The sequence below is a fragment of the Mauremys mutica genome, chromosome 4 (genome assembly GCF_020497125.1).
Source record: "Mauremys mutica isolate MM-2020 ecotype Southern chromosome 4, ASM2049712v1, whole genome shotgun sequence".
In the NCBI taxonomy this organism is placed as follows: Eukaryota; Metazoa; Chordata; order Testudines; family Geoemydidae; genus Mauremys; species Mauremys mutica.
In genome coordinates, this window is record NC_059075.1 from 112,835,007 (window position 1) to 112,849,004 (window position 13,998).

Below are 13,998 nucleotides of genomic sequence, written 5' to 3' on the forward strand. Positions count from 1 at the left end.
GGATACAGATCCAGCAACACTTGAGATGGAAAAGGACGACGGAAGAACCCAGCTATCAGAAGTAGTTCAAGCAGAATTCAACCTCTACGGCACGTCCTCTGCAGAGTCAGAGGCCAGGTACGGCAAAGCCAGTGACTGCTCTCTGCCTGCTCTCCATTACCATAGGGCTATTAGATAATCCCCACAATACTGATGTTTGCAGCACTGCTAGTGGCTTCATAATTAGGGTCGGGGGCACTCCAATGAAGGCTATGCGGCAAATTCACACTTACACCAGTTCTACCCCAGTGAAACTCCACTGGGATTGTTGGAGTCACTCCTGATTTACACTGGTGTGCATGAGAGAAAAACAGACCAAATGGATTTACAGCAGGGTTGTGTTTAGTCTGTAACTGTTACTGTGAGCTACATACAGAAGAAACAGGATTGCTACAGGGAGTGCAAGATTCACACCCGCCACCCCCACTGGGGAACCCTACCCCACTTACTCCCCCTTCTCATGCCCTTATCCGAGTGTGATGGTCTGCCCCTTTCAGCCAGGCATGGTGCCACCGGTGAGCCCTGCCTTACTTCTCTTCACCTAAGTTATAAACAAGGCTAGACCTTTGTAATCAACGAGCACACCCCCTTTCCAAGGTTTCATGTACTGACTGACATAGGCATAAATGCCCTGGCAGGTATATAAGGGGTGGGGCGTCACCAGTCAGTCAATGAGACTAAGAACTAAGTGAAGTGAAGTGAGAGCCTAGCTGTGATATTGTGAACTTTGTTTTATTGTGTAATTGTGAAAGTGTATGTGTGGGTGTGGGTAGCACCGAAATGGAGGTGAGGTGGCGAAAACCCTCCACGACTGGAGCAGCATTTGGTCTAGGGCCAGCCCTGCTAGCAATCTCTGGCTCCTTCCTTCAGGAGACTCTGCTTCCCCACACCTGCGAGCAGTCTGTTTCTGGGACGCTCCCTGGTTCTGTCTCTGGGTTACTCCTTTTCAGCCCTTCCTTAGGCAGGAGTCCCCAGTTCTCCCCTCTGAAGCGGAGTTGTGGATTAGCCAGTTTCCCCCTCAGCTGGCCCCTTTTCCTCAAGGAGCCTTCCAGCTTCTCAGCCAGCCTTACCCTATTGCTGTCTCCTGGTGTCTGCCCTGCTACCAGGGAAGAGGCAGCATGTACGCTGCTCCCCTTCTCCTAACTCATCCCCAGTCGGCTGGGAGAGAGGGGAGCTTTGCCCTATCCTCTCTGTAAGGCTCCTGGCCCTTAAAGAAACAGTAATGGCATTTCCTCCCGAAACATTTCTTACTTCTAGAACCACTTCCGCTCTCCCAAGTCCTTGTATATATAGTCAGACATTTCAAACTCTTAAAGGCTTGCCACGTGATGGGGTGGGCCGACCATTAGGCCCCACTACTCTTAAGGAGCATACCACCCCATCACACTGAACTACCGCCTTGTAATCAATCCTTTTTAACAAGGGGTCCCATGTATCTAGGGAAACCCTCACTCTGCCCCTGGATGTGCCCCTCTCAGAATGAATAGCCACAATAGCTACTATGGTCTGTTGCTTCATTGTTTTCCATTGTGGATGTAAGGGGGTCTGTCCCTCTCCTTACTGGCAAGTTTCTCCCAAGCATCAGCCAACCTCCAGGCATTGCTCATAAACTGTTTCCCTTGAGAAAGCTGGTCAAGGCAACACAGCACCGTGGCGCACGTGCATATATGTGTGTGTGTGTGTGTGTGTGTGTGTGTGTGTGTGTGTGATTCATACTATGGAGAAACTAAACTAGAGATGAGGAAAAATGGCCTTATATGAGTAATCCAGCAAGCAGTGGAGCAAGCCATTAGGTTTTCCTGTCAGCTGACACAGCCGCAATGGACCTGCCTTTTTCTATAGTTGTCTGGTTATTAGCTGTCTAACACGCTAAAAAGTGCTTTTGCAATACATTTGATTAGGTACCGATGTTTGACTCATTATTTAAAGGGTTGCTACAAACAATATTTTTAAGCCCAGATACATCAGTGTTATGTACTGTCTATGAGGGGCACTGACCACAAAATGGGCTTAAAACTTGCTGTTTTTCAAGTTCTTCTGTGTTAAGACTACCCCACTCCAGCCCCAGCATGCATTGCGCTAATGCTATCATGTAAAGCACAGAACTCACTGGAGATGACAGCCGCTGCAATGCAGGTCTATCTACATTATATTATTCGGCCACTAGATGTCTGTTTGCTGGATAGAGTTCCAGACAGAATGTGGTTCTTGGTAAACAATGAAAAGGAAGCTGGAATTCAAGCTGTGTGAAAACTAGTTTGGTGTTCCGGAACGCCTTGAGAAAGTGGAATTTTGCATAAGTCAGGAACGTATCTCCGACAATTATGAAAAAAAAAAAAAAAGCTTACAGAACTTACAGAACTTTTTCTGTAAGTCCGGATTTTCGTAAGTCAGGTTTATGTAACCAGGGGAGCACCTGTATAATTTTTCTAAGAAAACCCCTTATTTTACAAAACAACAATAAGATGTAAGGGGTGGGCATGTTACCAGCACACTGCATGTTGGGGCATTATGAGGCAGGAAGTGGACTTTGTAGAATGGCACATTTAAAGTTTATTCTGTATTGAATGCCTCTCATTTCTGAGCTTTCTGAAGTTGTTTGCTTTTAGTCTGCAATTCAACTCACCTTTAAATATACTACTGATAGACCATATGCTACCCCCAGGGTCTGGCCAGAACATACATGAGAGATTTTTCCTACTTATCAAATTTAGTAAGGATTACTTTCCCATCCCCCATAGTTCATTAGTTAATTCATTCTATTTCTGGGGTAGAGAATGCCAAACTTTATAAATAACAGTACATCAATCCAGACCTTGAATGTTTTATCTTTTCTTACAGATGGAAAATAAATGATTTTAGCAACTTGAGTTCAAGTCAAGAGCTGGCTAGTTTACCTGCGAAAAAGGAGAGGAAACTACACTCAGAAAGTTCTTGGTGGGAGGCGATCTCTTCTCCAAAATCAGATCTTGGTTCTGCACCAAGCAGTTCTGAAGTTGTGGTATTGGTCCCCAGTCTCCCACCGTCCTGGGAGGACATCCAGCCCAAACACTCTGGTTGTAAGTTTAAATTCTGCCACTTTATACAATCTGGCATTAGGGGAATCACTTGCAGACACGTGGCCTGGGCTCATGTAATCTAGATTAATCCCTCCAAGAGGGTGAGAATTAGTTACAGCTGATGCTAAATGTCTCCTTTACAATGTGATAACTACTGTCCTGGGGGATCCAGTTACAATACTGTGGTCCCGACAGTTAAAAAATGTTCTCAGTTATTCTACCAATTTCAGTACAGTCACTCTGGCATAACTGAAGTCAGGGTCCAGCTGGCAAACTACGAGAACTAAGGCCTTGGCTACACTGGCGCTTTACAGCTCTGCAACTTTCTCGCTCAGGGGTGTGAAAAAACGCCCCCCTGAGCGCAGCAAGTTACAGCGCTGTAACGCGCCAGTGTAAACAGTGCCCCAGCGCTGGGAGCGTAAGCTAATGCCCACGGGGAGATGGAGTACATGCAGCACTGGGAGAGCTCTCTCCCAGCACTGGCGCCGCGACCACACTCGCACTTCAAAGCGCTGCCGCGGGAGCACTCCCGCAGCAGCGCTGTACAACTGCAAGTGTAGCCATACCCTCAGTATATTTTAACCACATTGGGGAGTTTATTGAATTACTATTATGCTAGTATCTGGATGCCCTATCCAAGATCAAGGCCCCATTGTGTTAGGTGCCGAGCATGCACATAGTAAGAGACTGCCCCTATTCCAAAGAGTTTATAGACTAAATAGACAAAGGGAGCTTTGTTATGCCCATTATAGAGAGAGATTAAGTGACTTCCCCAATACCACACAGGAAGTCTGTGGCAGACTTGAGAATTAATGATGTCTCCTGAGTCCCAGTCCAGTGCCTTAATCACAAGATGATCTTTTCTTGCATGATATAAATAGCTCCTGCAGCCACCTCCTGGGATCTACAGCAGCTGTAACTTGATGGCAGCTTTAACTAACCTCTCAACTAACTAAGCTTAGTTCAAAAAACCCCACCCAGCTGCATTGTACTGTCACGGGAGAGAACCGACCATCCCAGGGACCTATTACACTCTGTTTTCTGCAGCACCTGTCACACACCAGGCATCCCCAAACACTTGACACTAAGTGTATGCCTACACCTGGAGCTGGGGGCATGATTCCCAGCTCGAGGAGACAAACCCGTGCTAGCTCTCATCGCCACAGGAGCACAAGCAGCAGGAGGGGCCAGCCACCCTGAGCGCATGCCCAGAGATACTGGGTATGTATTCAGAGCAGGGAGCCCTCTCCCACCACTGCTATGCTATTTTTAGCCTGCTAGCTCGCTGAGAGCTAGTGCAACAACGTCTCCTCCAGCTGGGAATCACCCCCCCCAGCTCCAAGCATAGACATACCCGAAAACGGAATTGATTAGCTAGCACGGGGCCCTGACAATGCAGGATTCCTGCTTGCAGTGGAGCCTGGGGCTCTCTGGCAGTTAGAGATTATAGGGACTGCACAGGAAGACCGGGCACCCATGGGGCCCTGAGCAATAGCTCACTCACAGCTTTGGATACTGGAACCCGTTAAAGGCCCCAGATTGGAACCACCGAAGCACAGTAAACTTGTGCTGAGATTTTCATTAGTAGCAGGAGGACGAAGTGTGCAGGGAAGTTTGTCAGAACACACGGCGGCATTCCTTACTCTTTCCCAAGAGCCTCTGGGATCTTAAACAGCTATCGGAATGGCCACAAGGGATATGGGTGTCACATCCCCTGCCCAGGCACTGAGTAGAAGTCTCTCCTAGGAGAGGGAATGCTGGCCAGGACATCAGCATTAGGCCTTCTCCTTTGGCAAAGCACCATCCCGTCAGGTCAGGGCACTGGCTTCTAACACATCCAGCCAGGCATTTTGTGTAGTGACTCTTCCCAAGGACAGCCCCTGTAACAGCACAGCGTCAGGCGCCACAAGGTCAGCGCCTGGAGCAGTGTTTGAACCTGCAGCCTGGCTGGGGGTGGGAACAAGATGCATGTTTAACAGGGGGGGGGATTAGCCATTGGGACACCCGACCAGGAGACGTGGTTGATTCGCCATCACCTGGAGTCTTCAGATCAGGCTAGAACATCTTTCTGAAGATGCACACCAGTTCCACCACAAGTTACCGTGAGAATCACGGAGTAGAATCCTATGGCCTGTGTTATGCAATGGATCATACTAATGGATTGTAATGATCCCTTCTAGCCTTACAATCTGTGAACCCAAAATAAAAAGCAAAAGTACATAGTGAATTGGATGTTATTTGAAACCAGTCCCACCTCTGAGTAGAACTGGGTAGACTGACCTCCACCACGGTTTCCTCTTTCAGAGGGTTACATTAGCACATGTTAATATTCAGTAGCCATACCCCCATTTTGAGTTTGTGTCTTTCTTTTAAAAGCCCTGGATCTGAAGACGGACCAGTCCCGGGATCTGTGCCATCTCGCTCATGACAGTTCCGGTGGGATAGGAGTTTGCAAGACATCTGTGATGCCCTCAGATCTGAGCAAAGGCGAAGAACACGAAAAGTGAGTGCCATGACTTGGCACCTCTGAGAACATCAGACACAGATACAGGCAGCCGCTGTCATGTAACTGGGACTCAGGAAGAATTACGGAAGTGTAGGACTGGAAGAGACCTTGAGGGTTCATCTAATCCAGTCCCCTGCACTCAAGGCAGGACTACATAATAACTAGACCAGGGGTTCTCAAACTGGGGGTCTGGACCCCTCAGGGGGTCACAAGGTTATTACATGGGGGATCATGAGCTCTCAGCCTCCACCCCAAACCCCACTTTGTCTCCAGCATTTATAATGGTGTTAAATATGTAAAGAAGTGTTTTTAATTTAAAAGGGGGGCGGTCACACACAGAGGCTTGCTTTGTGAAAGGGGTCACCAGTACAAAAGTTTCAGAACCATTGAACTAGACCATCCCTGACAGGTGTTTGTCTAACCTGCTCTTAAAAATCTCCAAGGATGGAGATTCCACAACCTCCCTAGGCAATTTATTCCAGTGCTTAACCACCCTGACAGTTAGGAAGTTTTTCCCTAATGTCCAACCTAAACTTCCCTTCTTGTCCTATGCTTAGAGGTTAACGAGAACAATTTTTCTTCCTCCTCCTTGTAACAACCTTTATGTACTTGAACACTTACCATGTCCCCTCTCAGTCTTCTCTTCTCCGGACTAAACAAACTCAGTCTTTTCAATTTTCCCTCATAGGTCATGTTTTCTAGACAGTTAATTTTTGTTGCTCTCCTCTGGACTGTCTCCAATTTGTCCATATCTTTTCTGAAATGTGGCACCCAGAACTGGACACAATACTCCAGTTGAGGCCTAATCAGCGCGGAGTGGAGCAGAAGAATGACTTCTCGCGTCTTGCTTACAACACTCCTGCTAATACATCCCAGAATGATGTTTGGGGTTTTTTTCAACAGTGTTACCCTGTTGTCTCCTATTAGTTTGTGATCCACTATAATCCCCAGATCCTTTTCTGCAGTACTCCTTCCTAGGCAGTCATTTCCCATTTTGTATGTGCTCAGTTGATTGTTCCTTCCTAAGTGGAGTACTTTGCATTTATCCTTATTGAATTTCCTCCTATTTACTTCAGAAGAAGTTTAAGCTGAGACACTGATAGGTCTCTCTCTCTCTCACTCTCTCCTTGTCTGCTAGCAGTAGGGGAGGAAGAGAAGCTCCTATCCTCTTTCTTCCTTTGGTACATTCTTCCTTCCTTTTGTCTCCGCACCCCCAGGATTCCTAGGGATACAGGATTCCTAAAGATCACCACCGTGAATTGTAAGGGCAAATTCGTTCGAATCCTCAACACCTCATTGGACCAAAACGTGGACCTGAGTGGCTTCATCATCCAGCAGTGGATTGGAGGGTACCCCGTGTCCATCTACCGCTTCCCCCCAGACACCACGCTGCCCGCACTGCATCATGTCACGGTAAGCAGCAGGCCCGTTTGTGGTGTGATGCACTGCCTGCTCAGTGGCTGGAAACGCAAGAACTGAGTGACTAAGAAAACCAGAGACTCTGGGCCCCAATCTCCATTACACTACGGCCCCTGCTGACACCTCTGGTGGCATAAAGTGCCCTTAAAGGGGTGTGCAGAGCTGGCGTAGAGGTGGCATAATGGTTTGTAACAGGGTACTCATCACTGGAGCATCTCCTCTGCCCGGTCAGACACACCCTTCCTTTGCTCACTCACGCTGCTGCCTGTTGTGCTTGCCAGGAGTCGCAGTGCCTCTCCTTTGTGGCTTGGTCTCCAGCCAGCTCCTATAGAGTTTTCCCCTGCCAAGGTAACAAAGTCTCACCAGACCAGCAGCCTAGGTACCTTTCCAGGCAGTGCCACTGTCCCAATGGCTGGTAGGGAAACCCAGCCCCACCCACTGCTCTGCTTTCTAGTCCAGGGGCTTACAACCAGCAGCCCAGGTCTGCACCATCTCAACCCTTGCTGCCATTTCCCTGGGCCTCTTCCTACTCTGCCCTCCACAGGCTTCTCGACCTCCACCATCCCTGTGAGTAAACCCTCCCCCCAGGGCTCTCCTCACTTGGCCCAGAGAGAGACGCAGCCCCTACTGCTGTCACTTCCTGGCTTTACACAAGCCCCACCTACTCCTGGCCAAATGGGCTCCATCTTCACTGCAGGCTTGTCAGTCAAGCCTATGTCTTCTCCCAGGTTCAGCCTGATGGGTTAATTAGCCCCTTCTGAGCCACCTTAACCCCTTCAGGGGTGTGTGAGGAGAACTCCCCATCACATGGCTCTTGGCCAGCTCTGCTCCCAGCCCCCAGCATAAAGGGCAAGTCAGGGTGTGTCAGGGTTGTTGAAAGAGGGGGCTGTGGTGGGGAGGGGATGTAGGGTGACCAGACAGCAAGTGTGAAAATTCAAGATGGGGGTGGAGGGTAATAAGCGCCTATATAAGAAAAAGGCCCAAATATCGGGATTGTCCCTATAAAATCGGGACATCTGGTCACTGTCAGGGGATGTGTCTAGAGTGCATTGAGCTATGGCTATTCTTGCATCCCATAGGGGGGCATGAAAAGCAGAGTGTAAATCAGAGCAACCCTGCAGCTGCTGGGCAAGTAGGCCCCAGAGAATGAGAAAAGCAAAGGGAGCTTAAAGCCACCCCACACACCCCACCCCACACACCTCCCTTCCTGCCCCAAGCAAAGGAGGGAGGGAGGGAAAGGGCCCTGCATGCTGCTGCAGGACAGACAAGAGGGTGAGGGCAGGACAAAGGCTGCCTCACTCATTAGGGTTCAGCAAAGGACGGAAGGCACCTCCTCCAGCTGAGTTCTTCAGATCACAATGTCCCTGGTGCAGTCTCAGTGGTGCCTGGCTCAGTGGGAAGGGGAAGCTGGTGAGGGAAGAGCCACAAACAACACACAGAGTTTTATACACGAGTCAGTTGCCAGGCTATGCAGCATCTCCCTTCAGGGGTCCCCCCAGCACTCCTGAGGCGGGTGGGGGAGGTGGCAGAGCCCGAGCGGTGGGGGCCCCAGGGCTGTGAAGCTCACTCCCCGAACAGGGTTTTGCCCAGCCCAGCCCTCCCCGCTTTTAAAACAACACTTGACACTGTGTGTCTTGCAGAGGCCTTTACCGGTTTAACCACTCTTGGCCCCAGTGCAGCAGACCCTGTCCCCTCCTCAGCGATGGCACAGCAGCTTGGGAAGCCTCCTGGCCAAATTATGAGGCAGATGGAAAGATAGCAGCAGCCTGAGCTAGAGAGCATGGAACATGGGCTACCAGAACAAGGAGTAAAGCAGGCAGCCTACTGGCTAGAGCAGGGGCCTTGGACTCCATTCCCAGCTCCACCGCCGCACGCTGTGTGACTGTGATGGGTTGGATCACAGAAACCCTCTTGGGAGCTGCCACCTGATGTGCCAAGACTACTTCTATCCCTGCCTTCCCTGCCAGCTCGGGACCCCAGCACCCTGTCTTGCTGAGCCAGACACTCCCGTCTGCTCCAGCACAGACCCAGGGTCTGAATTACTTGCCCCAAAGCTGCAGGGTTACCTGAAAGCAGCTAACAGAAGTGTTCCTGTCTTTAACACTCAGATGCCCAACTCCCAATGGGGTCTAAATCTGTTTTACCCTGTATAAAGCTTATGCAGGGTAAACTCATAAATCGTTCGCCCTCTGTAACACTGATAGAGAGAGATGCACAGTTGTTTGCTCCCCCAGGTATTAACACATACTCTGAGTCAATTAATAAGTAAAAAGTGATTTTATTACATACAGAAAGTAGGATTTAAGTGGTTCCAAGTAGTAACAGACAGAACAAAGTAAGTCACCAAGCAAAATAAAATAAAATGCGCAAATCATGGGAATTCTTTGTCCCTCTGGGTTTCCACCCCCCTCACTGGAAAAGCACCAGGTTAAAGATGGCTTCCAGTTCATGTGACATGATCACATGTCACTGTAAGACTCCCAAGCCTTCATGCCTCCCAGCCTGACTCACAGGAAGGCTGCCTGCAAACAGAGCCATCCAGTCAATTGTCCTGGTTGATGGGAGCCATTAAGATTCCAAACCACCATTAATGGCCCACACTTTGCATAATTACAATAGGCCCTCAGAGTTATATTTCATATTTCTAGTTTCGGATACAAGAATGATACCTTTATACAAATGGGATGACCACCAACAATAAGCTTTGTAATGATACCTTACAAGAGACCTTTTGCATGAAGCATATTCCAGTTACATTATAGTCACTCATCAAATTTTTATAAAATCATATAGACTGCAACGTCACAGTGATCTTGGACGAGTCATTTCTTGAGGTCTCTCTTTTCCCATCTGTGAAATGGAAACAACCATACCTACCACACAGGGGTGTTGTGTGCCTGGGGGCCCAATCCTGCCCCCGTGCTTATGCTGAGGAGAACCTTGCTCTGCAAGCTGCCCTGCTGGCTAATGTGAGGAAGGTATTTGAAAGCCCTCCGATGATAAGGGATATAGAAATGCCAGGTGCTACTTTAATGGAGAGGGATGTGCTGGCATAAGCGATATGGAGTGAGCTCTGGGAGCTGCACAGACACGATTCCCTTTCCCGGGGGCAGGCCATGTTCAGCCGACTGTAAGCTCTTTGGGGCGGGGCTGTCTTTTTGTTCTGTGTTTGTACAGCACCGCACACAACGGGGCCCTGGTCCACGACTAGCGCTCCTAGGTGCTCCACTAAAACAAATCATCAGCAGTAATAATCTGCCCTGGGTTTTAGGTCTGGGCTGCAGGAGCTGATTGCACCCATAAAAAACCTGCAGACGTGACACTGAGGACCCAGCAGTATTTCAGAACGGGCCCAGAATGCACCACAGTCCTCAGCAATGCAAAGGGCCAGGTGAGTTGCACTCGGGGGGATGCCGGGGTGGGAGGGATGCTGTACACCTGTGTGTGTCAGTACACCTCTGTGTGTCAGGCTCAGCAGTAGCGTGTGACTGATGGCCCCAAGGTGGGCTCACATCATGGGAACCTTACCAGACAGTGTGGGGCTACTAGAGGGCGTGCCTGCAGGACGATCTCCCCCCACACACACATATCTGTGACCCTGCTAATGACCTGCTTGATATGTCAGGGCTGGGTTAATATGTAACGAGTGATTCTTCACAGGCAGCCTGGGCCGTAGGTTAAAACCCAGGCTCCTGACTCTGCTTTCAGGACCTGTGTTCCCCCATGGCCAGCCCGGGGGGTGGGATCTCCCCTCTCCTTACCCCAGTGAGGGGCAAAGCTAGCTCAGGGCTTGCTGGGAAGTGTAGTCCCCAGAGCAGCCAGGGTCATAGTCTGGGATCTTGACAAAGCCTGCTGGGAAATGGGACTGGGTTTGTAACGGGCTCCTTTCAGAGCTGGTGCTAGGCATAAGCAGACTAAGCAATTGCCTAGGGCCCCAAGCAGCTCAAGGGGGGCCCCTTTTCACTTGTTTAGTGGGGGCTGCCCCCCAATTATTCCTGCTTAGGGCTCCCAATGAGCTAGCACCACCTCTGGCTCCTTTTGCCCCAGAACAGGGAGAGACTTGAAGGAAGCTTCTGGGACTTCTCCTAGGAGAAGGGGGAAATCCCCGTTTGGGGGAGGGGGGGCGCTTCTCTTTACTTTGGTGTACCTGCGGCAGCCCTTTCCGTGGCTAGCCCTGCCACAGTGACCCTTGCCGCTGCCAGTGTGGAAGGCAGGTCCTTGGTGGAGGCACAGCTGGATCATGCTCATCCCACAGTGGTGGTTCCTGTCCCGCGGGGCTGGCTCCCACTCCGGGCATCGTGACCTGGTATGTGGGGGCATGATGGAGGGGTGGCCTGGCCAAGCTCGACCGATGTTCTATGACCCAGTGCACCAGCTCCTAATGCCCAGAGCGGGGAGCCTCTGCCTCTGCAGGGTGGGCTCACCCTTCACTCCAACCCAGGGCCTGCCCTCCGCACTGGGCTGGGATTAGGGGTGGGTCCCATGGCGGAGGGTGCTGCTGGGATTTTGGAGCCCGCTCAGCAGCTTAATATAGTGCACCCAGTGAATCAGGAGGCCCCCTGCACAGTGCTGACTGGCGACGCATTTCAGTCCAAGGTGTCTGTACACCTGGGACATACAGCAAAACAGAGATTGTAAAAGGCAGATGCTGGGACCAGCTGGTGACTGGTGGAGCTCTCGGGGCTGGAGCACAGCGTGTCGGTTTCAGCCAGAGCTTTGTCTGCCTGCGGTGGAGCTGACTCTGTGCCTAGGGTGACCAGATCACCACACTAAAATATCGGGACACATTGGGGTGCCATCAGCCCCACCCGCAGTCCACCCCCGCTCCTCCCAGGCTCCGCCCCCCTTCTGCCCCAGATCCTGCCCCCTCCCCGCTTGGCCCCCCCACCATGCCCCTCCTCATCCCCTGGCTGCTGCTGGCTTGCTGCATCCCTCCTTAGTCCCCCACCCACCTCTGGCCTCCCCACCTGCTCACTCGCCCACCCGCCGCTTGCATCTTCACCCCCCGCCTGCCACTCACCCCTACAGTGCTGACTTCCCCTCTGCCGGGTGAGCGCTCGCCCACTCCCCGCCTCTTCCCACCCCTGCACCGCCCTCGCCCCGCCCCCCGTCCACTCCCTTCCCCTATGTCCCCCCTCCTGCCCTGCCTCTTCTCCGCCTCCTTCCCTGAGCGCGCCGCATCCCTGCTCCTCCCCAGTCCCTCCTGGACAGCACTAAGTACTGCCAAACAGCTGTTAGGCAGCGGGAAGCGCTGGAAGTGGGGGAGGAGCAGAGACGCAGCACACTGGGGGGAGGGAGAAGGAGGCAAGGAGTGGGGAGCTTGGCTGCAATTTTTCCCCATGGGACTGTACAAGTGGACATGGTTGTGTGGTTAAGATGCCTGGAGCCGTGGCCAGGTGTCCAATAAATGGAGCTAGATAGCAAAGCATTATGGAGGAGGAGGATGAAGATTGTGAGTACACGGAGCAGCCTCCTCAGTGGGATTCTCTGGCCCGTTACACTGAGTTTTCAGGAGACATGCACTCAGCTCTATCTGTCACAGCTGCCACTGAGGGCAGTGGACACAGGCCCCTGCTGCGTGACAGAGGCCAGGAAGTAAAGCTGTCGCTCACCGGCATGCTGGCGTGTCTCTGCTTTGCTTCCCCTTGGCTGCAGGGGGAGAGCACCAGGGTGTGTAGCACACAAGCAGGTATCCTTCCCACGAGCAAAAGGTTTTGATTTTCAACTTCCCAGCTTTCATCTCTCTGGTGAAGACTTTCCTGCTACACCTGTGCTGCTCCAGGTACACTGCCCAGCAGCTGCCAGTGCAATCATCTTCCCAACAAAGCTGCCCCCTTGTGTCCAAGTACAGGAAGCTCAGGGATCTGAGCTGAGATGGATGCTGGAAGCAGAGCCAATTGCAGCCCTGAGTCTGACAACAGCCTTTTTGCACTGATGTCGCCTTGTGACCTTGTTACTGTCCCCCGGCACTGAGCCTCTCCTGGGAGCCATGTCTGGGTTATACAACATCCCTCTGATTCCAGGAGGGGGAAAGACAGACCTGAAATCTGCGGGTGTTCTCAGTGTTCTAAGGCGTCACAGCAAAACAGCAGCCACTTCCCTGTCGGTCACCACACCGCCCCAAGGCTGCGCTGGTCAGTCCACTGTCAGCAGTTGTCCTTTGCTGCCCTACGGAGCCAAGCCCGACCTCAGAAGCAGCGTTTTCTTCCATCCCCAGAGTCTGCCGGGTGGTGGTCGGTTTATTGCTCTCACCCAGGTCAGAGTTTCAGTAAAAGGCTATGAGAGGGGCCATGACAAGCACCGAGCAGGAATAAATCCAGCCGGTAGAGGGGCCTGGCGAATAATCCTCTCTCTTTCCTTTCCTCCCCTCACTCCCTTGCCCTGTCCAAGACTCTCTCCAGGTACACAGCCCCTCACAGACTCACAGCGGCCGCAGAGGCCTACACGGATAACACGGACATTTCGGTGGACAAGTTCCCACTCGCTGGAGAAGGGGAGGAAGCAGAAGAACCTCTGCCCCCGAAGGATCAGCACTGGGTCCCTGCGGCGCCACGCAGGGGGAGCACAGGCAGGCCACCGGCTGTACTGCAGCAGGCAAGGTAAAAACCCCAGCTGGAGCGAAACGCTCAGCAAAACTCCTCTCCCAGGCCTGGCACAAGGGGCCCGATGCCCAGGCACATGAAGGCTCCTTTACCTCATCCCTGCAGGGGTCTCACTGCTGGTGTGGAGGCCCCAGTGGAGAGGGCAGGTTGGAGGTAGGCCGGGCTGGGGAATGGAAGGCTGGGAGTGGAGACGGGCTGGCTGGAATGCGCTGTGCTCGGGCTAGTCTCTTCTTTCCAACACCCACTCAAGGCCATAGGAGGCAGAGCATATGCTGGAGCTCCTCTAACTTACTCCCGGGGGTGGGGAGGCCACCACCTGGCCCCAGAACATGGAAAGACCAAAAAATGCCTTCAAGCTGCCTGGCCAAGCTCT

General features: G+C 51.8%; 1 protein-coding gene across 1 annotated transcript in view; it reads left to right on the plus strand.

Moving 5' to 3' along the window:
- Positions 1-13,998, plus strand: part of LMNTD2 (lamin tail domain containing 2) — a 60,541-nt gene that overhangs the window by 40,389 nt on the left and 6,154 nt on the right. The window contains exons 8-13 of the mRNA XM_045012682.1: positions 2-117; positions 2,881-3,098; positions 5,475-5,601; positions 6,822-7,017; positions 10,295-10,414; positions 13,414-13,622. Of these exons, the coding sequence (XP_044868617.1) occupies positions 2-117; positions 2,881-3,098; positions 5,475-5,601; positions 6,822-7,017; positions 10,295-10,414; positions 13,414-13,622 (986 nt within the window). The remainder of the gene's footprint in view (position 1; positions 118-2,880; positions 3,099-5,474; positions 5,602-6,821; positions 7,018-10,294; positions 10,415-13,413; positions 13,623-13,998) is intronic.